At 50.3% G+C, this 22,302-nt stretch overlaps 7 protein-coding genes across 7 annotated transcripts; 3 read left to right on the forward strand and 4 right to left on the reverse strand.

Annotated features, from left to right (window-relative positions):
- Positions 1–225: 225 nt before the first annotated feature.
- FOBCDRAFT_41100 (casein kinase II regulatory subunit-domain-containing protein) lies at positions 226–2,106 on the reverse strand. The gene is made up of 2 exons (XM_031186705.3): positions 1,539–2,106; positions 226–1,445 (listed from the first exon to the last, which is right to left on the reverse strand). The coding sequence occupies exons 1-2, from the start codon at positions 1,695–1,697 to the stop codon at positions 576–578; spliced, it is 1,029 nt and encodes a 342-aa protein (XP_031037840.2). The 5' UTR covers positions 1,698–2,106; the 3' UTR covers positions 226–575.
- Positions 2,107–2,373: 267 nt separating this feature from the next.
- FOBCDRAFT_41102 (uncharacterized protein) lies at positions 2,374–3,798 on the forward strand. The gene has a single exon (XM_031186704.3). The coding sequence runs from the start codon at positions 2,507–2,509 to the stop codon at positions 3,599–3,601; it is 1,095 nt and encodes a 364-aa protein (XP_031037839.1). The 5' UTR covers positions 2,374–2,506; the 3' UTR covers positions 3,602–3,798.
- On the reverse strand, positions 3,666–4,695 carry FOBCDRAFT_294659 (uncharacterized protein; the record flags this gene model as incomplete). The annotated part of the gene is made up of 2 exons (XM_031186703.2): positions 3,666–4,476; positions 4,643–4,695. 2 exons carry the CDS (start codon positions 4,693–4,695, stop codon positions 3,666–3,668), a joined length of 864 nt encoding a protein of 287 aa, XP_031037838.2.
- Positions 4,696–5,195: 500 nt separating this feature from the next.
- Positions 5,196–7,640, reverse strand: FOBCDRAFT_225769 (RanGTP-binding protein-domain-containing protein). The gene is made up of 3 exons (XM_031186702.3): positions 7,121–7,640; positions 7,017–7,051; positions 5,196–6,937 (listed from the first exon to the last, which is right to left on the reverse strand). The coding sequence occupies exons 1-3, from the start codon at positions 7,298–7,300 to the stop codon at positions 5,299–5,301; spliced, it is 1,854 nt and encodes a 617-aa protein (XP_031037837.2). The 5' UTR covers positions 7,301–7,640; the 3' UTR covers positions 5,196–5,298.
- Positions 7,641–8,008: 368 nt separating this feature from the next.
- Positions 8,009–10,875, forward strand: FOBCDRAFT_41115 (P-loop containing nucleoside triphosphate hydrolase protein). The gene is made up of 3 exons (XM_031186698.3): positions 8,009–8,640; positions 8,712–10,462; positions 10,640–10,875. The coding sequence occupies exons 1-3, from the start codon at positions 8,331–8,333 to the stop codon at positions 10,691–10,693; spliced, it is 2,115 nt and encodes a 704-aa protein (XP_031037833.2). The 5' UTR covers positions 8,009–8,330; the 3' UTR covers positions 10,694–10,875.
- Positions 10,876–16,227: 5,352 nt separating this feature from the next.
- FOBCDRAFT_225776 (phosphoenolpyruvate carboxykinase-domain-containing protein) lies at positions 16,228–19,330 on the forward strand. Its single transcript, XM_031186694.3, has 6 exons — positions 16,228–16,342; positions 16,496–16,544; positions 16,608–16,683; positions 16,741–16,907; positions 16,997–17,030; positions 17,741–19,330. Exons 1-6 carry the CDS (start codon positions 16,243–16,245, stop codon positions 19,082–19,084), a joined length of 1,770 nt encoding a protein of 589 aa, XP_031037829.1. The 5' UTR covers positions 16,228–16,242; the 3' UTR covers positions 19,085–19,330.
- A 168-nt stretch (positions 19,331–19,498) lies between these two features.
- FOBCDRAFT_225779 (P-loop containing nucleoside triphosphate hydrolase protein) lies at positions 19,499–22,026 on the reverse strand. The gene is made up of 5 exons (XM_031186693.3): positions 21,403–22,026; positions 21,160–21,353; positions 20,673–21,110; positions 20,129–20,620; positions 19,499–20,081 (listed from the first exon to the last, which is right to left on the reverse strand). Exons 1-5 carry the CDS (start codon positions 21,705–21,707, stop codon positions 19,684–19,686), a joined length of 1,827 nt encoding a protein of 608 aa, XP_031037828.2. The 5' UTR covers positions 21,708–22,026; the 3' UTR covers positions 19,499–19,683.
- Between the last annotated feature and the right edge of the window lie 276 nt (positions 22,027–22,302).

The raw sequence follows: 22,302 nt of genomic DNA on the forward strand, positions 1-22,302 counted from the left end.
CGACTTGGTAGTGGTTGGATGAGGAGCAGGGGGGAAGGCATCAGGAGTAGTAGCATGTATATGTCTATCCATAGAACTCATGCCTAATGCCAATGAAGGGAAAACACATCATAACTTGGGTAATTTGAACAGACGAGTGATAATCGCATAGCCCTGAGATATAAACAAGTGATAATATGCTAAGCTTAAGCACACATAATCATCAAGTTCTTCTAGTCATGTGTTGGTAGATTCCTTGAGTTGTCATAAGTGTGCATTTGATGTGTATTTTCCATAGCCTACCTATCAAACGTTCAACGCCGTCTATGCATTAATCCTGCAAAGCAAAAACCCAATGGTACCCTTCCTCCCACCCCGTGACACCATCATGCTTAGCCCTTCCTAATGCGTCTCCAGTGCGTCTACGCCTTGTTTCCATGATGCAGTCATTAGGCATTATTGCCAAATATCCAGGTAGCCTGATGTCGAAATCTTCCCCTGAAAAAGATAGGAATATTTCATTAACAGTCCTAACATCTACCGGGTCTGGAGTCGCGAAGGGATATATATGAGACCAGCCGTATGCGCCCATCACTCTACAACTCGGATTCAGCTCCATTAGTGGACAGAGCCATGGGGCTACCATTGTTGTTCTGTCTCTGGCGAAGGCGAGCGTTTCCAGGAGGGCGTCGACGAACCATAACTCTGCCATTAACACCAGCTTGACCGCTGTTCTCGTCGTCATCCTCCGAGTCAGGGTTCTGTTCTGCATAGAGACGGGCTTCGTCGAGCTCGTTAATATCTGTGGGGCGTTCACGGAGCCACTGCATCCTGGGGCCAGAACGGGCTCTCTCAGAAACGCGGAAACCATAAATGCGAGGCTCGTATATACGCTCACGGCCTAGACCAGGGCCAATATTCTTTGCGTACATGCCGTTGATGAGGCCATCGCCTTCGTTAACACGGGAGCTCGTGGATGACAGCACTTCGATACCACGCTTAGTAAGGTCATATTCTGGGAAAGTAAGGAGAAAGAGAGAGCCGAAAGTACGACCAAAGAAGGCGCCGTCAACGGTTTGGAAACGGCTGTTGGGCGGGACGTAAACGTCTAAACATGATGGGCAGAAGAGCTTGACCGTGTCCTCGCCAGGGATATCGGAGAGGCCAACGGGTAGAGTGCGAGCTTGGTCACAGTTTGTCCTGGGACAGCAACCAAAATGGCCCAGTTCGTACTTTTCACTCATCTGCTGGATGCCGGCCCTGGAGCAGATAAAGCGTTGGTGGATGAGGCCGTACAGCATCTCGGCAGAGGATTCGATGACGGACAAGTCGCTGGCCATGCGGTGATGCCTCCGCTCGCTGGCTGCTCTGGTCAAGCGTTCTGGGTCTGACTCGTTCTCGTCCTCCTCCTCCTCCTCTTCTTCCTCCTCTTCCTCGTCGTCCTCTGGTTCCACATCCAGGATCATCTGTGAGACAGGGGTACAACGTTAGCAATTCTGGGTCTTTGGGAGAGAAAAAACTGCAAACGTCGACGCGCCTGCAAGACAAGATAAACATACCTCCAATGCTTCCTTGTACATGGCAACCTGGGACTGCAGACCAGTCAGGTTGAAGTCATCCTCGATAAACTCCTCCGAGACTTCGGCAAAGTATTCATGGCCGAGCAGAGAGCAGAAACTGGATATCCAGGACTCGGGGACGCCCGAAGAGGTCGACATGGTGTCGCTATCGTGGTCGTCTCTTTTGTTGTCGAGGGGCAACAGATGCCAGTTGACGAGGCTGGGCCAAGGGATTGCGCTCGGCAGTGGCGTGGTATAGAATGAATCGCAACGGAGAGGCGAGAAAAATGCGAGGTATTATGAGGGCGTTGATATGCTGTGCTGTAGGGCGCGGTATCGATAGGATAGCTGTAAAGCTACCTCGAGGCGGGGTGATGGATGTTGGTGAGTATTTTGAGGGGCGCAGATATCGCGAGCCACGGGCACAAAGCACTACACCTAGCCTAACCTGACCTAACCTACAGTGGAGGGCACGAACGCACTAGGTACGCTAAAGTCGATCAGTGTTGGTAGGCATGTGCCCGTTGCGGGATCCGTACTTATGTGATTTCACCAAAAACAATAGCAGTAATACATAGAAAATCAGCGCACTGGGATAATATACAATAAAGAGAGACCTTTATAATAAACTTGAATTGTATAAATGAAGAGCAATTTCCTCTTTCGTCGATCGCGGCAGGATGCAGAGTTTTGGTGCAACAGAAATAGAAACAGATACAGTGAATCTCGAGTTGGTTCCCACTTCTATCTAACGGTACCTGCTTCGGGACAGGGTTTTGCCGCTTCCGATGCATGAGTCTCGCCTTTGATATTCAAGATGGTGGTAAAAGTGTGACCCAACCAATGCATTAGATGAATGCAGGACATAACGTCGATCTATTCTCAAATGGAACTACAAGAAATATCATGACCAGCTCTTCTCATTACTCGTTATATTAAAACCTCTTCTCATCGAAAATAGAGAAATCATGAGCAAAGTTCTATCTACCTTCTCACCATGGAGTCGGCATATACCAAAGACGGTTCCTCTATGCCGTTGTTTCAGTGAGACAATATCACCAAGAAAGGGAATACCGCGACTGGTAGCAGTAGCTGAGGAATACACCACCACTGAAGCATTTCGCTCACGATCATTTGAACTCGAAAAGCCAGTCGTCTTTGGTAAAGACCAGGGTTCACCGGCTGCCAATCTGCCTGCGTTGGAGAACTGGTTTATAGACGAGGAAGACCCATACTACACAACGCACACAACAACTCCACGGCAGCCTTTGTCGTGGCACTTCCGCCGCTTTCGCAATCCCATGGTCACTTATGAGATATACGCTCCATCTCAGAAGCAGAAGGACAGCCTTGTGATGTTTCGAGATTCTCTTGACAGAGATATCCACGATGATGCCATTGCGAGGAGTTGGGACAACTGTTTCAATCAGGAGGCTATGGTTGACGGTGTCCTCGACGAAACAGTCAACAATATAGTCAACAGGGATTTCTATCGATTCACTGCACCTCTCCGTCTTTTCAATAAGATATACCACTTCAATAAAGTCTTGCTGAGCATGGGGCTTCCGAGAATATCAGTCTACATTGCTCAGTGCTCCATAGGGGATCTCCCCAAGACCCTCCAGGACGACCTTCCCACTCCAGAAATCATCAAGTTTGTTGGAAAGGGAGACATATACGACTCTAGCATATGGCTCGGCCTAGTGCCGACGTATACACCTCTACACCGAGATCCAAACCCCAACTTCTTCTGCCAGCTGTCCGGGAACAAGGTCCTCAGGCTCATGCTACCAAAGTCGGGAGACGCACTCTTCGGCGAAATACAAGCTAAAATGGAAAAGACAGACAATGGTCGGCTACGAACGGAGGATATGATGCAGGGCGAGGAGCGGGAAATGCTGCATGATGCTGTTTGGGGCGACGATAAAGCACCAGTAGGGCTTTTCGAGGTTGTGCTAGAGCCTGGCGACTCCATGTTTATCCCTGCACATTATTGGCATTCTGTTAAGAGCGTGGGATGGGATGGAGAAGTGAACTGCTCGGTCAATTGGTGGTTTCGATGAATCAACCACAGATATAGCCGTGTCGCAAATTTCTTGTACATTTACGATGTTATACTATGTAATATCAGCCTTTACGAACAGGTCTACAGATGACCCAATTGACATATCCGCACGGCCAGAGGTGCATCTCACTACCACTCCTAACCTCCCATTTGCTCGTGTCTGCACCACAAGACCGCAACAAAGCCTCAACTTCTTCGGGTGTTCTTGTTCGCAGCGCTGAGATATATCCATCAAACATGAGAACGAACGGTAGAATAGGGATCAAGCACGAGAAGATAAGTGTTGCAGGTGATCGCCACTTGAACGCGAAGAACGGAGCACTGAAGAATGCGCCAATGCCCAAGAAGGTAACCGCCAACACGCTCGCAAAGGAACGATCCTGTAGCTCAAAGATAGCAAGACCCTCGCTCGTCTCGACAGTATCTCGCAGAATATCCTTGGCCAAGTCGTCGTCAAAGTGATGAAACGCCAGGTTGAATAGTCTGAAAGGCTTCGTTCCATCTTCCCTCTTGACAAGATACTCCGGAGCAGACGCCGCATCGACAGAGTTGCGCTCGTACGTCAACAGCGGATTATTCTGTGCAACTTGTTCCCATGCCTCGACATTTGGGTGCAAGTCTGTAAGGATAAAGCGAACAGGGTCCGATCCTTGAGACTGAAGGTGCGCGTTGACGGTACGAGCTATCGAGGGCGTGGGTCCACCACCGCCAGCACAGAAATCGATATAAGTATAATCGGGTAGAGACGTGTTGAGCTGCTTGATCAAGACTTGGGCGCTGAGACTCGCGGGAGATTGGGATTGGAGAGGCGTGTTGGAGAGCCAGGCGCGTGTAAGGCCATCTTGGACGCGAGCACGAAGAAAGGCGGGAAACCTGATACTTTATTAGTACTGTTGACGTTGGTATAGCAATTGCATGTCGGTCTAGTATCCTGAAGCTGCTTGCTCCAGGCTCGGGCAGTTGAAGCTGCAGAGTAGAGCTTGGACATTGGGGTTGACGAAGCTCTGGAGCTGGTGGAGCTTGGAGCCGAAGTACGTACCAAGTTTGATCGTCAATCTCAAAGAGATGGAACCGAGGAACGAGAGGAGCCATTTTCTATGATGAAAAACTCTGTTCTCTGTCCAATTGACTGGTTCACTTGTTGTTGGGTAGAAGTTGATGTTGGAGTTGTATGTCTTTGATTGATAAGATGTGAAACTTGGCCGCGGTAAGTGTTACTATGTCTCTCAGACGATGTCGTCACCATAGGGTAAGTTATTCGCAAAACAAAAATATTCACAACATATATTTAAAGAGACTTCAAAGTAGCTCGATTGGCTGAAATGTATATAAGTGAATACTACTTCGAGGAGGCAGTAAAATCGGATTGCAGAAACGCTCAATGTTTCTCGTTGTGTCATCATGTTTCGTCGTCAACGTCCAAACACCTCCGTGCAACTTGGTGCGCGCGGACGAATAGTCTCCATGGACCATCATGGCCTGAAATTGACTTATGTCAACATGTCATACATATACAAGTGATCATAGTTGCTCAGAGTATGGATGATCCAAATTCACCTCGAATTTAGTCGTTTCGATGTCCTTGCAGTAAGTGAATGGTTGATATTACGATGGAATATCAAATAGTTTTGCACTAGTAGTGGTTGTTCCGAGTCAAATTACATACAGCCATCACATTTCTGTAGAAATTATTAACTACTTCGTCGGTGCGTCGGTATAAGGATCAAACCCCATACGACGCTTTGCTTCGCTCCGAGCCCTCCACTGCGTTTCGCCAATCAACCCTGTGGTCGATGTCTCCTCCAGGAAGAAAGTGAGTATGTGGTCAGGAATAGACAGATGAGATGTCTGCTGAAACTCCTGGAGACTAGCCAGTCGTATCAGCATCTCCATTAGAGATAGAGATGTCGTGATCGCCCCAAATGGCGATCGAGCGACAAAATTCTCTGTCTCGGCTGCTGTGACTGCTTGTAGAGAGCCCAGTTTATCAGGGCTGTTCAAAGATAGTCTCTTGATTTGATCGACAACATTCGAGTCTAAAGATCTCCTGTCACGAGGCGTACCCGGGTTTGATGTCATACACTTTGGCAGCTCGAGCCTCGTTGAACCCACGGAGTCGGTATCGTCGTCTTCCCCAACATCATCTTCATCATCTTCTTCGTACACCTCGAGGGCCACCCACTCCGGATCCAGATGTGATGGGAATTTCCACTTGAAGAAATGGTCGCTCGCCGGCACGACATTGCTGTCTTCCAGTACCGGGCGTCCGAGACCCTCTAGAAGTTGCCTGTCAATCTCGGCTTGATCGTCCTCATCACTCGCCGAAATTGATGTCTCGCTCTTATCATCGTCCTCAAGTCCTTCAAGAAACCCACCGACATCATCGGTTTCCTGGCGGGCCAGCAGAGCTTGAGTGTCTCGTTTCAAAAGCAAGACTGGTCTTTGCTCGCTGTCAGTGGCGGACCCAATGTTCAAAATTCTGCCTGTATCCGTGTAAAATATCTTGGACAACTGATGTACAGGAATGGATTCGCGAATACCTGCTCGAGGAATGTCGTCGTATGGCTGAATATTATGCTCGTCATCGTGGAGACGACCATCGTCAAGGTCTTCGATAACCTCCAGGTGGTATGCATACTCTCCCCCACCGGTCGATTCAGGAGCTGGAAGGGGAAAATCGTGGTCTTTCAATGGCTTCGCACAGTAGCCTCGCTTACTGTCGAAGTAGAAGTCCCTGCGAGTTCTGCAGATGCGAACTCGTGCCTTGTGTAATACTTCCTGCCACAGTGGCTTCCGCTCCCCTTCACCTATCCCGTACCTAGTTCCGATGCTTGGCGTTTCTGAACAGTGGCCATTAGTAGAGATCGTGGTGTCTGTAACTTGAGAGGTGGTGTGTGGCATCAGTGTGGATGCATGTCCGAGAAAGAGCATGTAGAGAGATAGGGTAAAGATTGGGCCAATCTGGACTGGTCTATTTGGATCTTGTGCGAACTGTGTGTCGCCGACGGTGAGTAGTGTGCTGGCCTGCAGCAGTCTGGATGGTGATATGCCAGAAGGTAGAGATGTGGAAAGGCTCTCCCCAGATGCAGTAATGGCCAACTGCAGAAGCGGGATCTCACGATCGATCCGGTCCAGCAGACCCTTTATGGCGGTGATGATAGCCAGCAGGCTGTCGTGGCTGGCAGATGGTGAACGTGTCTGGGCATTGTTACTCCTTGAGTTTGAATAGACAGTAGTTGCTGACTCTATGCGACGTCCCAGCGAGACAATGTCCTTATGCAATGATTTCGCAAGGGGAGTTGCTGATTCGAGAAATACATTTCCACGACCTGACCTAGTTGAGAGTGTTAGAATCGGACTAGGAGAAATAGCTCCAACTAGTTGTGTAGTTGATGAGCGAATGGGGTGCTTACTTGAACTCAATCAAGTCTATGGCTGGTGAGATGATCTGCAATGGTGATAGGTTAGGTCTCAGGCACCAGGTACCCCAGAGTAATGAATATGCCTTATGACGCACCTTTATTTTGCTATCAAGCAAGTTTCTTAACGTTTTGAGTTCAGCATGGACAGCCTTGTCTTCAACTGACTTGAGTAGTTTTGAACATTGACCGACGGCATATGACGATGTTAGGGCGATACCGGAGCGAATGGCATATCTCATGGCTTGAACGCCAACTGTTGCGAGGAACTCATCCATGACCAGGACGTTCGAGGCTCGCCGTTATCGAATACTATATCATGCTTAGAAGCACCGGTAGAAATGTCAATAGAGGAAAAGGGCGAAACTTTAGGTCGAGAAAATAGACAAACAAAAGATTGCACGTCCCCCTATGAGAGTTCCATGCCGCATTGGATTGGTAGCCGTAGCTCGTTAGCAGCGTTATTCACTGCACGTAATTGACCGCCAACGCATAGACGGTGTAGGTTTCGGGCACTTACACTGAGTATAGAGGGGCAACGTGTACAGTGTGAGGATTAAGACCATGCCCCTCGTTGTATGGCACGTGCAGTCCTTGCTTGTGGCTGGTGTCGATACCCAGTCCGTCATTGGGCTTGAACTCGAATGATGAGATGAGTCAAAAGACGAGTCATAAGGCTGAAACCTATACAAACGCATTGTAATACTGACAAATGCCCCGAGTTGCTTGGAACAATAAACAAATGATTCTGCCTGTTCCGTCCCTTCCTTGATATATGTACGTGTGAGTTGACGAGCGCGCACAGTATCAATCCCCTGAACTACCCCTCTATGCTTTTTACTTCAGGGCAGTTGGTCCGGCGTCATGATATCCATAGCGGGGCAACAATTTTCGCAGTCTAAACCTTGCCTGGTTCTTGCCTCCCCCCACCAAGGAAAACACAAGGAACCTAAGGATATTCACAGAATCAATATAAGTTGTTGGGCGTCTTTGGTGCCTAAAACTCATCTTTTACTGACCAAATTTGACGTCTCTGCCGGGTCAAGGGTTGGAATTTATTTATCTCCCTTCCCCAATTCTCCAAGAACTTGGCATAATCTCATCGCTTGATAATCGAAAAGAAAAACACAAGCCCCGTTTTCCACAGACAGGTTGCTTGCATATCTAGGGCCTTTTTAAATCCGCAACCCCATCCAGACCGTAACAAGTGATCGCAAAACCCTCTACTCTCCTCTGCCTCCCTCTACCTACTCTCCCTCCTCCACCCCCCACTACGCGACACAATCCACCGCCGCTCAACACATCAAAATGGCGACACCTAACTCTTGGGAGGACGATCCCGCTGCTCAGGATGAGAACCTCGCTCAGCAGGCTCAGCAGCAGCTTAACATGAACAACCCCGCCCCCGCGCAAGGAGGCTTCCGACCTGGCATCGCCTCTTTCCAGCCTGGTGCTGCTTCATTCCAGCCCGGCCAAGCATATGGAGGATATGCACCTCAATACCAGCAGCAGCAGCAGCAGCAATACTATCAGCAAGGCTACTACCCTCAATATGGTGCTCAGCAGGGTTACAACCAGTACAACCAGGGTTATGGTGGTTACAACAACCAAGGCTATGGTATGACACTTGCGCCAAAAAAAATTCACAATTCACCGAGATCCGTTACTATGACATACTAACACAAGCAGCAGGTGGTGGCTATCCCCAGTATGGCCAACAACAGCAACAACAACCTCAGCAGCCCGTTGCTCCCACGATTGCTCAACGACCTGCCGCCGATGCTCCCGCTGCTGCCCCCAGTCAGCCTGCTGCCGCTACCGCCCCTAAGCCCAAGGTGATCAGCATCAGCGGCGATGCTTCCGGTCCCAAGCCCAAGACGAAGGTCCTCTCCATCTCAGGAACCGGCGCTGCTACTCCCGTCAAGCAAGAAGAACCCCCCAAGGCTGAGCCTACCGATAAGCCCGAGGCTGGTCAGAAGGCCGCAGCCGTAAAGGCCATCGAGAAGACAGGCGAGAAGGCCGGTAAGGCTGCCACCGCTAAGACTTCTGGCAAGACCTCACCAAGCCCTGGCTCTGGTCGCAACAGTCCCACCGCTGGTGAGAAGAAGGCTGCCGCCCGAGAGGTTGATGCCGTCGAAAAGGAGCAGGCCGCCGATGTCGACCAGGAGACTCTCAAGGAAATTTACGGCAAGGAGCACGTCAACATCATCTTCATGGGGCACGTTGATGCCGGAAAGTCAACTCTTGGTGGTTCGATCTTGTATGCTACCGGTATGGTCGACGAGCGAACCATGGACAAGTACAAGAGGGAGGCCAAGGACTTGGGCCGCGAGTCTTGGTACCTGTCATGGGTCATGGATCTGAACAAGGAGGAGCGAACACAAGGAAAGACCATCGAAGTTGGCCGTGGTTTCTTCGAGACCGAGAAGCGTCGTTACAGTATCCTCGATGCCCCTGGCCACAAGATGTATGTCCCCAACATGATTGGAGGTGCCTCTCAGGCCGATGTTGGTATCCTGGTTATTTCCGCCCGAAAAGGCGAGTACGAGACAGGTTTCGAGAGAGGTGGACAAACCCGTGAGCACGCCATGCTGGCCAAGACACAGGGTGTCAACAAACTCATCGTTGCCGTTAACAAGATGGACGACCCCACCGTGGAGTGGTCTCACGAGCGATACCAGGAGTGCACCACCAAGCTCGCTCAGTTCCTCAAAGGCACTGGCTATAACCTCAAGACTGATGTTTACTTCCTACCTATCGCCGCTCAGCAAATGATGGGTATCAAGACCCGCATCCCCAAGGATGTCGCTCCCTGGTGGGATGGTCCCGCGCTGCTCGAGTATCTTGACAGCATGAAGGCTCTTGAACGCAAGGTCAACGCTCCTTTCATGTTGCCCATCAATGGCAAGTACCGTGATCTTGGTACGATGGTGGAAGGCAAGATTGAGGCTGGTGTTGTCAAGAAGGGTATGAACATGATCATGATGCCCAACAAGACCAACGTAGAAGCTGCTGCCGTCTACGGCGAGCAGGAAGAGGAGGTTCAGCTAGCTCAGTGTGGTGACCAAGTGCGAATAAGGCTCAAGGGTATTGAGGAGGACGATATCTTGCCCGGATTCGTGCTTTGCTCGCCAAAGAGACTGGTGCACACTGTCGCTGAATTTGAAGCCCAGATCCGTATCCTGGAGCTCAAGAGTATTCTGACTGCTGGCTTCAACTGCGTGCTGCATGTCCACTCTGCCATTGAGGAGGTAACATTCGCAGCCCTTCTACACAAGCTTCAAAAGGGAACAAACCGCAAGAGCAAGAACCCCCCTACACATGCCAAGAAGGGCGACAGTATCATCGCCCGTATGCAAGTGATTGGCGGAGCAGGCGCTGTGTGCGTGGAGAAGTTCGAGGACTATCCCCAGATGGGTCGCTTCACCTTGCGAGACCAGGTAGGCTTTATTCACCCCCAGCCCCAACACACCCATTCCCCATTCTACTAACCCCATACTTTTGGGTGTCTCGTCCCCAGATGGCCAAGAGACCACTGCCGTTAAGGCGTGGCGGCAAGAGTCATAGGCAGTGCCTCGATATTCGGATATCAGGTAGCTAACATGATATACGCACAGGGACAAACCATTGCTATCGGCAAGATTACGAAGCTCATCTTCAATGAGGCTTAAATGAATGATGACTGTTTTCGATCCGCGCACGATTGCGATTATGTGAGACCAAACAGGTCACGCCATGAGCAAAAATACAGGGGAAATGCAATGGACATTCACCACTATCTTCTTCACAAATCATCACGGTTTCGACGGCTTGGCGCTGGGGAAGTTATGGGGTCACCAGGGACGCGGCGCCGGAATTGTATAGGATGATAGGAAGGCCACTTGTGTTGCCGCCAGAGGGACATTGAAAATGACGACACGAAAGAAGAGACAGTAGGCGATATTATGATGGATGCCGTACATTCTCTGTACTTCAAGTGTATATAGACAGGCAAGTGAGAAAACAAAAAAGGAGGATGACGGGAATCATGATACACTATTTGCCTTGCTCATGTGTGGTATGGATGGCGTCTTGATGTAGCAAATAAACCTTGACTATCACACGTTCAAGATAAATGCTATCTCTTGAAAGAGAGCTGAAAGCCAAACGTTGGGAACAATGCTGTCTTTGAAACAGACAGACGAAAAGAACGAGGTCCATACAAGGGGACAGGAAACATGGCATGTGTGCTTATAGTAGCCATTCATGGCGGTGAGACACATCCAGGGTCAAAGCAACTGAGGTAAGATCATGATACTGAGACAGGAGAAAGAAAAGTGAAAGATGGACGAAAACAACAAACCGAGAAGTTATCGTCCACCTGACGTCTGAGTCGAGAGGCAGCCCATGATTAGAGGAAAACTCAGAACCGGTGAATCATGTAAAGCACAGGCTCGGCAAGAGGAGAGATTTCGCCGTCGTCTCTTTTGACACCCCTTAGAAATCTGCATGAAGTCACGATAATTGACAATCTAGGCCTTAGGCCACGATACGTAACCCCAGTCTCCTACTGCAAGATATAGCAGGGATCTCATCTTTGATGGACGGTCTCCGAGGTTAGTTAGTGAACGGAAACGGGACGGAGACCCAAAGGAGGATATTTGCATGGACTTGATGGCGTTTTGGTTGATGGGCTATCATGATCGAGGGGTTGGAGCAAGGAAGTTTGTTAGCGAGGTTTATGAGCACGAGGAAAAGTCGGGACGGTCCAAGGAAAGCGTTACACGACGCTACATCATTGTTCCAGAATTGAGAAGCGGTGACCGAATGGAAATCCGAGATGAGTATGGGGAAGAACGATGCATATCCATATCCATATCCATATCCATGCAAGGAAGGGAACAGGTATTGCGGATCCCGGTACGGCGCTGGCTGGCTGGCAGCGGCCCAGCGGATCGGGAGTTGGGGGATGCGACAGGAGACGGTAGAAAACTGTATGTTGTGTTGATGTATTCCGAGGTGAGTGAGCCCTGGCAACACAACGGTCTTGTTACGGAAGTCCTTTCGGAAGGTTGCCGAGAGGACGGAGGTGTACGGAACACCGTTGGGTTTTAGGTGGATCAGCTTTGGAGATATTGATCGATGCCAGGCCGTACAGCGGTTCCTGATATTGCATTATCACGATCAAACTTGAAGCAATATGCAGTGCCCAGGATCAAGGTAGGCGCAAACTGCGTTGATAATTCATGGGAATTTGAAGGTCGGGCGGAAGGGGATGTCAGTTTTACTGCAACACATGCACAGCAGTGATCGACGCTACGTCCTATATCAGTTTGTTATCTTAAAGATAACATGAAGTTGAGCATGTATGGACAGGGGCCTGCATCGCAAGCTTGATCAAGGTGAGCGAGAGTGGTTGACATCGCACACCGGAGGCATATGGAGGAGACGGAGCCGGGTGACGGAGCACGATGGTCAGGAAGTTAGCCGAAACATGGTAGGCAGGCGCCCGCAACGGGAGTCATAGTCGTACCGGGTGTGACATTATCCCTAAACTGTGATGTGCTTCTCTTGTGAGAAGAATAGCCCCCGCAACTCCATTTCCCCACGCAGCTCTTGAACCCCAGCTGCCCAGCCCCAAAAACGTAATTTAGATGGAGGCTCTGGGCGGAGAAACGGTCAGAAACGGACACTCGGATAATGTCGGAATCTTCAGAAAGACGGTTTGAAAAGGTGAGAACCGGCAGAGGGGCGTGTACATTCAAGGTGAGCATAGGGCCAATCAGAGTCGCCGACCGTAAAATTCGAGTCATGTGGGGAAAGGCAGGGAATGCAGGTTCTGGTCTGTACGTCACCCAGATCCCGGTAGAGGCTACCCACGGGAAGCTTTTTGCATTATCGTGACTTTCTGTTCTTTTGCCTGACAACTGATGCTGACGGACGAGATGAGTTGCGGGGCGAAGCTGAAGAGGACCACAATCGACTCCAAGGGTCAGTGAGACCCAGGTCACGAAGCCAGGCCCTGGGATTCTAGTCCAATAAATCGAAATTTTTTCAAGTCATGACTGATCTTGACTGGGTAACTGGAGTCATGTGCAGAGTCTGTTCTAAAAGTATCCCCAAGCTGGTGTTGAAAGGCGCAAGGGAAGGGTAAGCGAGAGTGCCATAGTCTAGAAGCCTCCACATTGTTCAGAACTGAACACCGACAATTCATCCAAGGTGACGGAAATAGAGTCCCAGTTCCATGTCGTGCTAGTGCCAGGCACAAGGCATCATTTGAGAAGTTGAGAAGACGCAAACGATGATCGTGATCTAAGAACAGATGTGGAGAGGAAGAAACTAGATTCATCTGCAGGTATTCTAGTTGTGGATTACCTTATATCAGTAGGTTGGCAAAAGAAACCTCCCTTCCCTACTGTAAGACTTCAGTGCTGGAAGGAAAGCTAGGTGTAAGTTGATGGTTCCCGATGGCGCCTGCAGGAGATCATCCAAGTTCTGGGGGATAAGGGGAAGGTACAGCTCTCAGTTTTTTCAGCGGTGGGAATACCTGGCCCCAAACAATAAAACCTGTCATTGGTGAATCGCGGGGTAGACCCGACCCCAGGGTAACTTGTAAGAGATGAAGCAGCCACAAGGCACGAAGGAAGGAACAAATCTGCAACTGCATATTGTCTAATCTGTCATTTACAACCCTATTCATTCCCACTTACATCGTCAGCAAATAAGGCATGCTTTCATCCAACACCTCAGGTTCAGTCTATGTATTAGCTCCCTACCTGCCCTTCTATCGTAACTCTTCATGTTTGAAGCACATGTTAGTGCCAGCAGCTGGAGCTACGCCAATTTTGCACTCGTTTGCAGCTTGAATTCAGGTACATTACATGCCAGATGCTCTCCATTCTCGCCTGCGGAGCCGTAGCGTCAAACTTGATCCTTTTCTCTCCGTACCGTATCCACACTCTCCCTGTTTGTTCCTGTCTGGTGACCAACGAGTTTCAGCAGCACAGACATCGTATACCGACGGGTTTGAGGTGAGGCTCGGTGTTGTTGCTTTTTTCTACTTACCTCCCCCTTCTTCTCCGCAATCTGGATCTCAGCCCTAGCTTGAGTTATTCCCCTTTTGCTCCTTACCACGTCCCATCCCCAGAAGGAGCCTTGGCGAGCTTGTTTCTCCATGATCTGTTTTTGGTCTTTTCCTCAAATTTCATAGTCTGCTGACCTGTATGGAAGAGAGACAGCACCGGTCAGCGTAAGCGTTACAGCACGTAACCACATTGATTTTGATGGAGATAGTTTCCCGCCTTTACAGTCTTGGCTTTTTCTACCACGCCCCAGAGAGCAAGAAAACTTCTGACATCAAGCCAAGGTGCCAAAATTAGCTGGCCTAAAGGCCTGCTAAAGGATACTAAACTTATCTAAATCTTTTTGTCATTTAGGATAGAGGTACTAAGTTTTTCTTACCTCCCCTTGCCAAGATAAAGTACTTGACGATTCCCACATACCTGTTTACAGTCGCCAATGAGGTGTAACATTCGCCTTCAATGCCACCCCACATGTGCAGCATGTACAGTTTTCCATCGCCATCCACTACAAGTAGGCAGACGAGCGAGCAAGGAAATATCATCATCTGTATGTATCAAGAGACAAACCAGGACCAACAGCCCCCTTGTCCAATTGGGCACACCCTCGCGATAAAGACCAACGAGGGTTGCAGGCCTCACTCCTAGTCCCGAAACCTAAAGGAATTCAATGTCCGAATACCTCGTCAACTTGACCCCTCGAAGAACTCATTGATAACTATCCCCGTACTGTCCCGACGATAGTGAGATATGATGATAACTGCGACTCGGCCCTTGCTAGGAGTTACGAGCCGGCAGGGGCACGGTTATATACGGTAGGTGGCCCGGACAACAAGACATGTATCAGCATTCGCGACAATACAGGCAGAGCATTTCAGTTACATATGGTTGCCAACGTCAACAGCGAATCGTATCAATACCTCTCAATAAACCAACAGTACTGTATGCATTGCAAGCATGTGCGTATATGCATGCATGCAAAACGGGGTCTAGAGAGTATTCAATGTGTAATTGAAATGCAGCCGAGTCTCTTTTCCCGGAATATCGCGGACCTCGTGTCGCTGTAGTATTTTAGTTTGGGGCCCTGGGACCGGCGATCATGACGACACATTTGCTTAAAATGCACCACGAACAAGACGATAGCCTCACGACTCAGACAGTGAGGAAAAGAGCTGGGAAATTTTTGTGAATTTAGCTGTCCAAAATTCAGAATTATGAGGCGGTTACAGGTGAGATTTGGGGAATTTGCAGCATGTAAGTTACTCAATCAGGCGGCTGCAGGCCCGTATATAAGAATATCTGGAGGAAAAATACCTTACAGTACTGTACCGTCATGGTCGTCATCACGGTTTCCTCCCTTTCACCCTTTTACCATCAACAACGTGACTATCAGCCGCTTGCTTGCCATTCAATCTTCACCACCACCACCAGAAGGAAAAGAGATCAACCGTCTTGGAAACACAGTAATCTTACCGTACCGTACCGTATCTTGCCGTCACAACCACGTCAATTTGATACGTCCAGAAGTAAAGGCGCTATCCGCACGGCATCATCCACATCCACGTCCACATCGAGACCAGCAGCTCCAACCAAGGATTGGATCCATTCGTCCATTTTTTGCTACCCAGTTGTTTCGGTTGTTTCCCCCGTTATTGAACACCTTGACCACTGCTATCGTCGTTGTCGTCTTCCGGCAACTTCCTGGACTTGGGCCTTAGTCTTTAGTCTTCCCCGCCAAAACCTTGACGCTTTGCTCATTGTTTGAAGAGTTTGGACCGGGGTTGGGTTACGTTTCGTGACCCCCTCCGTCCCGCAATATCCCATCATTAGAGCTGGCGTCCAGATCGTGTCTTCGGGTATGGCCCCAAATTCAAGCCCAGGCCAAGGCCCAGGTGTCCTGTCCCGTCACCTTGTACCAAGATCAAGAGGTCTCTTCCGGTATAATATCGTGCCCGTCACCTGCAACGCCTCGCCGGCTCCACTACGCGCTTGTCTCCGCCAGTCACAGCCTCACTCCCCATCCGTCTCTGTCCCTCTCCATCCTCGGGTCTGACCCCGGCAAGCGGACGCTATCTATCTTGTGGAGGAGCACACCGCGAACCTCACACCCCAGGGCGTACACTACCAAATCTCGAGCTGCTCGTGAAGCTTTTATAAAAGCCATGAATGACCCCGTCAAAAGAAGTGCTTCTCTCTATTCAAATCAACTTCTCAAAGGTCCAAGCACACAAATCAAGGCTTCAGGAACCGGTTTATTCAAGAGTAAGTCTTATCTTCGTCCTTCCATTGACAGTTGAGCTGTCCTGTCATGATACCCTCACACGATCACTCCCCTCTACCACTCTCTATGATGGAGCACCAAATAAAACGGCTACCGTTACACGAGTCTCAAGACCATTACTGACTTTACCGCAGTGCTTCCCAACAACGTTAACAAGACTTCCCTGCACCCTACCGGTGTTACGTACGTTCCTCATGATACTTGATCAGATACACACAGACGGTTCCACTAACACGGGCTTCACAGTCCTCACCAGGAGCACACCGAGCTGGAACAAGAGCTCCACGACAAGGCTCACATCGATTATGACCGTGTCGCCATTGTAAGAAGCTCTCCAGTCAACAGCGAAATAAACTGTCACTAACATGTCATTTCTCAGATTCCCAACCCTTCAGTCGCTGCCCTCTACGAGGATGCTCTTGTCTACGAGACCGGTACCGCTATCACCTCCAGCGGTGCCCTGACTGCCTACTCTGGTGCCAAGACTGGTCGATCCCCTCTTGACAAGCGAATTGTCGAGGAGGCTTCTTCCAAGGACAACATCTGGTAAGTGATAACCCGGATAGCGGCAACAGAGTTCCGTCTGTTGCGCACATGAATCGTCATGAGCAGACAAACTAACGTGAGAACAATAGGTGGGGACCTGTCAACAAGCCCATGACTCCTGAGGTAAGAATTAAATCGGCATTTTCCTTGATACATTCTACACGATCGGATCGACTGTGACTACTTGGCTGCGGCGTGGCATCTTGACTCTTGTTTCCCTGCCCTGGGAACACGAGAAAATTTACCTACTTCACGAGCTTTACGCCCATAACCAAGACGAGCGAACCGAAACAAAACGTCTAGACCCGCGCCGGAAGAGCATCTCCATTCCAGCGACTTCAATTGGCCTTCCCCCGAGGATACCCGGAGCATGAGCGTCATGGCTTTGATGGCTTGTCCACTGGTGCTTATTCTCTTACCCAATTGCCTGGTCGCTGGTTGGTAGATGCCTGGCCGAGGACTTCTCTAGTGGTTCATTGGTCTAGCGCTATTGGACCTGGTTCGCTTGTTCCCCTGGTCTTTCCGGGGAGGGTCAAGAGAAGTCGAGGGAGGGTGTCATGGGATCGGCAATCGCTAGACCTTGACCCCGCAAAGTCCTCACACGCTCACCTTCCCCTCTGGCAATTGCCCACGGCTTCAGACCGAGATTTCAGGTCCCGTCCCCCGAAGCCTTCGGCCGTGACAAGCCCCTCTTTTCTTCCCGACCACGATTTTTCCCGACACGGCTGCCCTTTGCCGTTTCTGGAAAGGCTGCCGTTTGTCTTGTTCCCATTGATGATCTCATTTGCACAGCTCCAATTTAGAATTAATGACTGACAATATTATCACTACAGGTCTGGAAGATCAACCGAGAACGTGCTGTCGATTACCTCAACACACGAAGCCGTATCTATGTCATCGATGGTTTCGCCGGCTGGGACGAGAAGTACCGCATCCGAGTCCGAGTTATCTGCGCCCGTGCCTACCATGCTCTCTTCATGCGAAACATGCTTATCCGACCTTCACGAGAGGAGCTCAAGGACTTCCACCCCGACTACACCATCTACAATGCCGGCAAGTTCCCCGCCAACAGATACACTGAGGGTATGACCTCTGGTACCTCCGTTGCCATCAACTTCGAGCAGAAGGAGATGGTCATCCTCGGTACCGAGTACGCTGGTGAGATGAAGAAGGGTGTCTTCACTGTCCTCTTCTACGAGATGCCTATCAAGCACAACGTCCTCACTCTCCACTCCTCTGCCAACGAGGGCAAGAACGGCGATGTTACACTCTTCTTCGGTCTCTCTGGAACTGGCAAGACCACTCTCTCCGCCGACCCCAACCGAGCTCTCATTGGTGACGACGAGCACTGCTGGTCCGACAACGGTGTCTTCAACATCGAGGGAGGTTGCTACGCTAAGACCATTGGCCTGTCGGCCGAGAAGGAGCCCGATATTTTTGGCGCTATCCGATACGGTTCCGTCCTCGAGAACGTCGTCTTCGACCCTCTCACCCGTGAGGTCGACTACGACGATGCCACCCTCACTGAGAACACCCGATGTGCCTACCCCATCGAGTACATTTCCAACGCCAAGATTCCTTGCCTGTCTCCCAACTCCCCTTCCAACATCATCCTCCTCACATGTGACGCCCGCGGTGTTCTGCCCCCTATCTCCAAGCTCGACCGCAACCAGACCATGTTCCACTTCATCTCTGGTTACACCTCCAAGATGGCCGGTACTGAGGACGGCGTCACCGAGCCCCAGGCTACCTTCTCCAGCTGCTTCGCCCAGCCATTCCTTGCTCTGCACCCCATGAAGTACGCCAAGATGCTTGCCGACAAGATCGAGACTCACAAGGCCAACGCCTGGCTCCTCAACACCGGTTGGGTTGGTGCCGGTTTCGCTCAGGGTGGCAAGCGATGCCCTCTCAAGTACACTCGTGCCATTCTCGATGCCATCCACTCTGGCGAACTTGCCAATGTCGAGTATGAGAACTATGAGGTCTTCAACCTCCAGGTTCCCAAGACCTGCCCCAACGTTCCCTCAGAGCTTCTCAACCCCTCCAAGGCTTGGACCGCTGGCGAGGACAGCTTCAAGACCGAGGTTGTCAAGCTGGGCAAGCTCTTCCGCGAGAACTTCACCAAGTACGAGAGCGAGGCTACCGAGGATGTCGTCAAGGCTGGTCCCGTTGTCTAAGAAGAGGAAGAATGAGAGTAAAAAAGAACAAAAGGGAAAGCGATTTTTTTTTTTTTTTTGCGATTGGTCATGACAAATTCGAGCAACTGTTTATCATCTGGGTCCGGCGTCATTACATGGCGGCCATCAACCGGCTGTCCTCTTCTTTTTTCGTCCAAGGGATTTCTTATATAGCATGAGATTGTGTGTAATGTGAGCATGAACAAAGCTTTACGGTTTCTGCAATAGAAAAGCATTTGCCATTGATTTCTGACGTCTATTTTGCTTGTGACTCGACGACTTCAGAGATGCTGATGGAGTCTTATATTCCCCATTGCCTAAAGTAACGGTCAAACAAAACACATTTAACGTAGGCAAAGGCATAGATAAAGTACCAAGGTACCATTCAGCGAGATTCTGTGCATCTATCTACCTAGGAGATCTCCTAGGAGATCTCCTAAAACAATCCGATCATTCGAACAGCCTGTCGACAATGCTTCCTTTTCAGCCCTCCAGCAACTGAAAGCCGTGCTCACCCTGTCCCAAAATCGCATGTCCCATGAAGTCGTTAACAACTTCATTCATAGCTTGACCAGTAATCCGCTTACGAATGCTCAAATTTACCAAGCTGCAACGGGAGCAGCAGTGTCGGCGCCCCAAGCATCCCCAGCACCAGTCTTACCGCCGTTGTCCGCACCCCAAGCATTACCGCCACCAGTGTTGCCGCCATCACCACCACCACCCCAAGCATCCCCGGTAGCGGCATTGCCAGCATCGTTGCCGGCACCCCCTCCCCAGGCGTCGCCAGCACCAGCGTAGTCGTTGGGGTCGAAGTCAGAGTCGGCCTCAAACTTCAAGTTGTTGCGAGCTTCACCCTCGGGAACATACTGCTGCAAGAAGTCAGGGATCTCCTGGTTAGTCTCCAGCAGTGTTCGGGTGAGAACACTGGCCATCGGCTCATCACGCTCCGAAAGGAAAGACGTGGCCACACCACGATGGCCGATGCGACCAGTTCGACCTAGCCATGTTAGTTAGGGAGTCCCAGATATAAGAGGATAATCTTACCAATCCGATGAGTGTACTCCTCGATGCCGCCGTAGTCGATAGATGGCATGTCGTAGTTGATGACATGCAGGACATTCTGCACGTCAATGCCACGGGCAGTCACTCCGGTAGCAATGAGAATCGGAGCATTTCCAGAGCGGAAAGCCCGCATCGCGGCCTCTCGCTCCTGCTGGGTCCGATCGCTGTGCATCGACGTGACTGGCAAATGCATGTTGAACAGGAAATCGTCCAAGTTGTCAGCTGCCTGGCGACTGTTTACGAAAATGATGGTACGGATACCATGCATCTCCTCAAGCAGCTTGACCAAAAGCTCCTTCTTCTCGTGGGCTTCAGCCTGCAGAACAATTTGCTTGATGTTGGCGGTAGTGCTTCCGGCTCGGCCAACGCGGAATCGGACGTGAGAAGCCGCGAGATAGTTCTTGGCCAGGTCGCGAGCGGCCTTGGGGAACGTGGCGGAGAAAAGGCTAAACTTGACGTTGCCCTCATCCTGTTCTGTTGAATAATTAGTTTCTGATCGTCTGCGTATGGATATTGTTGTACTTACCACCACCGGACAAGATTGGGTTAAGCTCCTCGGACCAGTCATCATTCAGGAGTTCGTCGGCCTCATCAATCACCATGTAACGCAGGCGTCGTAGGGTCAAGACTTTAGGGCGTTGAATAAAATCTACCAGGCGCCCAGGTGTTCCGATCAGGACATCGCATCCTTTCTGGAGAAGAAGGGTCTGCTCCTTGACAGGAACACCGCCATAGACGACACCAGGACGCAGCATGGTACGATAACAAAGCTTACGAGCTTCATTGAAAATTTGGACCGCCAACTCCCGAGTGGGAACCACAATGAGCACAAGTGGCTCAGCAGTGACCTCGTCAATACCCTCGCGGAACGTCAAGGGGTTGGGACGAAACGCAGCAAGCTTCTTGGCCTTGCCCATGAGCTTGCTGAGAATGGGGATAAGGTACGCAGCAGTTTTGCCAGATCCTAAATGCAAGTTAGCGATGCCGGTAAGCACGCCAAGGGTCACACATACCTGTTTGGGCGATGCCAATGACATCGTGTCCCATTAAAATAGACGGAATAGTGAATTTTTGGATGGGCGTCGGGTTCTCATAGCCACAAAGCTCGATGTTCTCAAGCATGGCGGGGTGGACGCCAGCGTCCCTGAAGGAGCTGATGGGATCGATTTTGGTCGGACCCTCCTGCTGAACCTCAATGCTCTCAATTCTATGACAAGGTTAGATGACACACAAGCCAGCAGCATGTATCAACTTACTGAGAAAAGTCGAGTCCAACTCGGTCGTGACGAATAGTGGGATCTCCAAACAATTCGAGCTCGAGCTCGGGATACTTGGGACCGACATCACCATACTCATCCTGCCAGGCATAGGCACGAGCGTTACAGCCCCACTGCTGGTCACCACCACCGGTAGCCATGGAGGTGTAGTCGATAGCCTGGGGCTCAGTCCATTTGCCTTGCGACGCATCGTATCCCTGAGTGCCGGGAGTTGCGGTTTGGTCCTTCTGGCCAGCGCTAGGGAGCGCTTCGCTCATGGCAGCGGTACCGAAAGTGTCCGCCATGGTGGTGTTTTCTGTGGGTGTATAGTTAGATGGATATTTCAAAGATAATGAAAACAGTGGAATGGAGAATGAGAAATTGAATGACTGACTTCGGAGTTGGAAAGTCTCGAGACGAGAGAGGTTGATTCAGATAGGCGGGTCGAAACGAAAGATGAACGACGTGCTTTGAGAAGGAAGGTCAGCTAAGTTTCTACAAGAATTAAGGAATCACACGCAATGCGAGAAGCAAATAAGAAAGTGTGAAAGACAAAACAGGCGTGAGGAGAAGAAAAGAGATAGGCCAAAACACGACGGGGGATGGGGAGGTAAACAAGAGAAACATACCAGGCAACGACTTCCTGACAAAACAATAGGTAGCGACTACACCTCTTTGTAGCTCTCCTGATGTTATAGTCGAAGAAGAAAAAGAAATATCCGACTCTTCTCAAGCGAGGGCGAGATGCAGATGTGAAGAAGGAAGGGGAAAGAAAGAAGAGAAGAGAAGAGAAGAGAGGTTGAGGAGTGGCTATTTGTACTTCTGCCTGCACCGACTGTGCGTGCTGTGAATCACGGGCTCCTCAGGATTAAGGCATGGAAGTGCCCGCAGGGAGGAATT

The sequence above is a fragment of the Fusarium oxysporum genome, chromosome VI, assembly GCF_013085055.1.
Source record: "Fusarium oxysporum Fo47 chromosome VI, complete sequence".
NCBI classification, from domain to species: domain Eukaryota; kingdom Fungi; phylum Ascomycota; class Sordariomycetes; order Hypocreales; family Nectriaceae; genus Fusarium; species Fusarium oxysporum.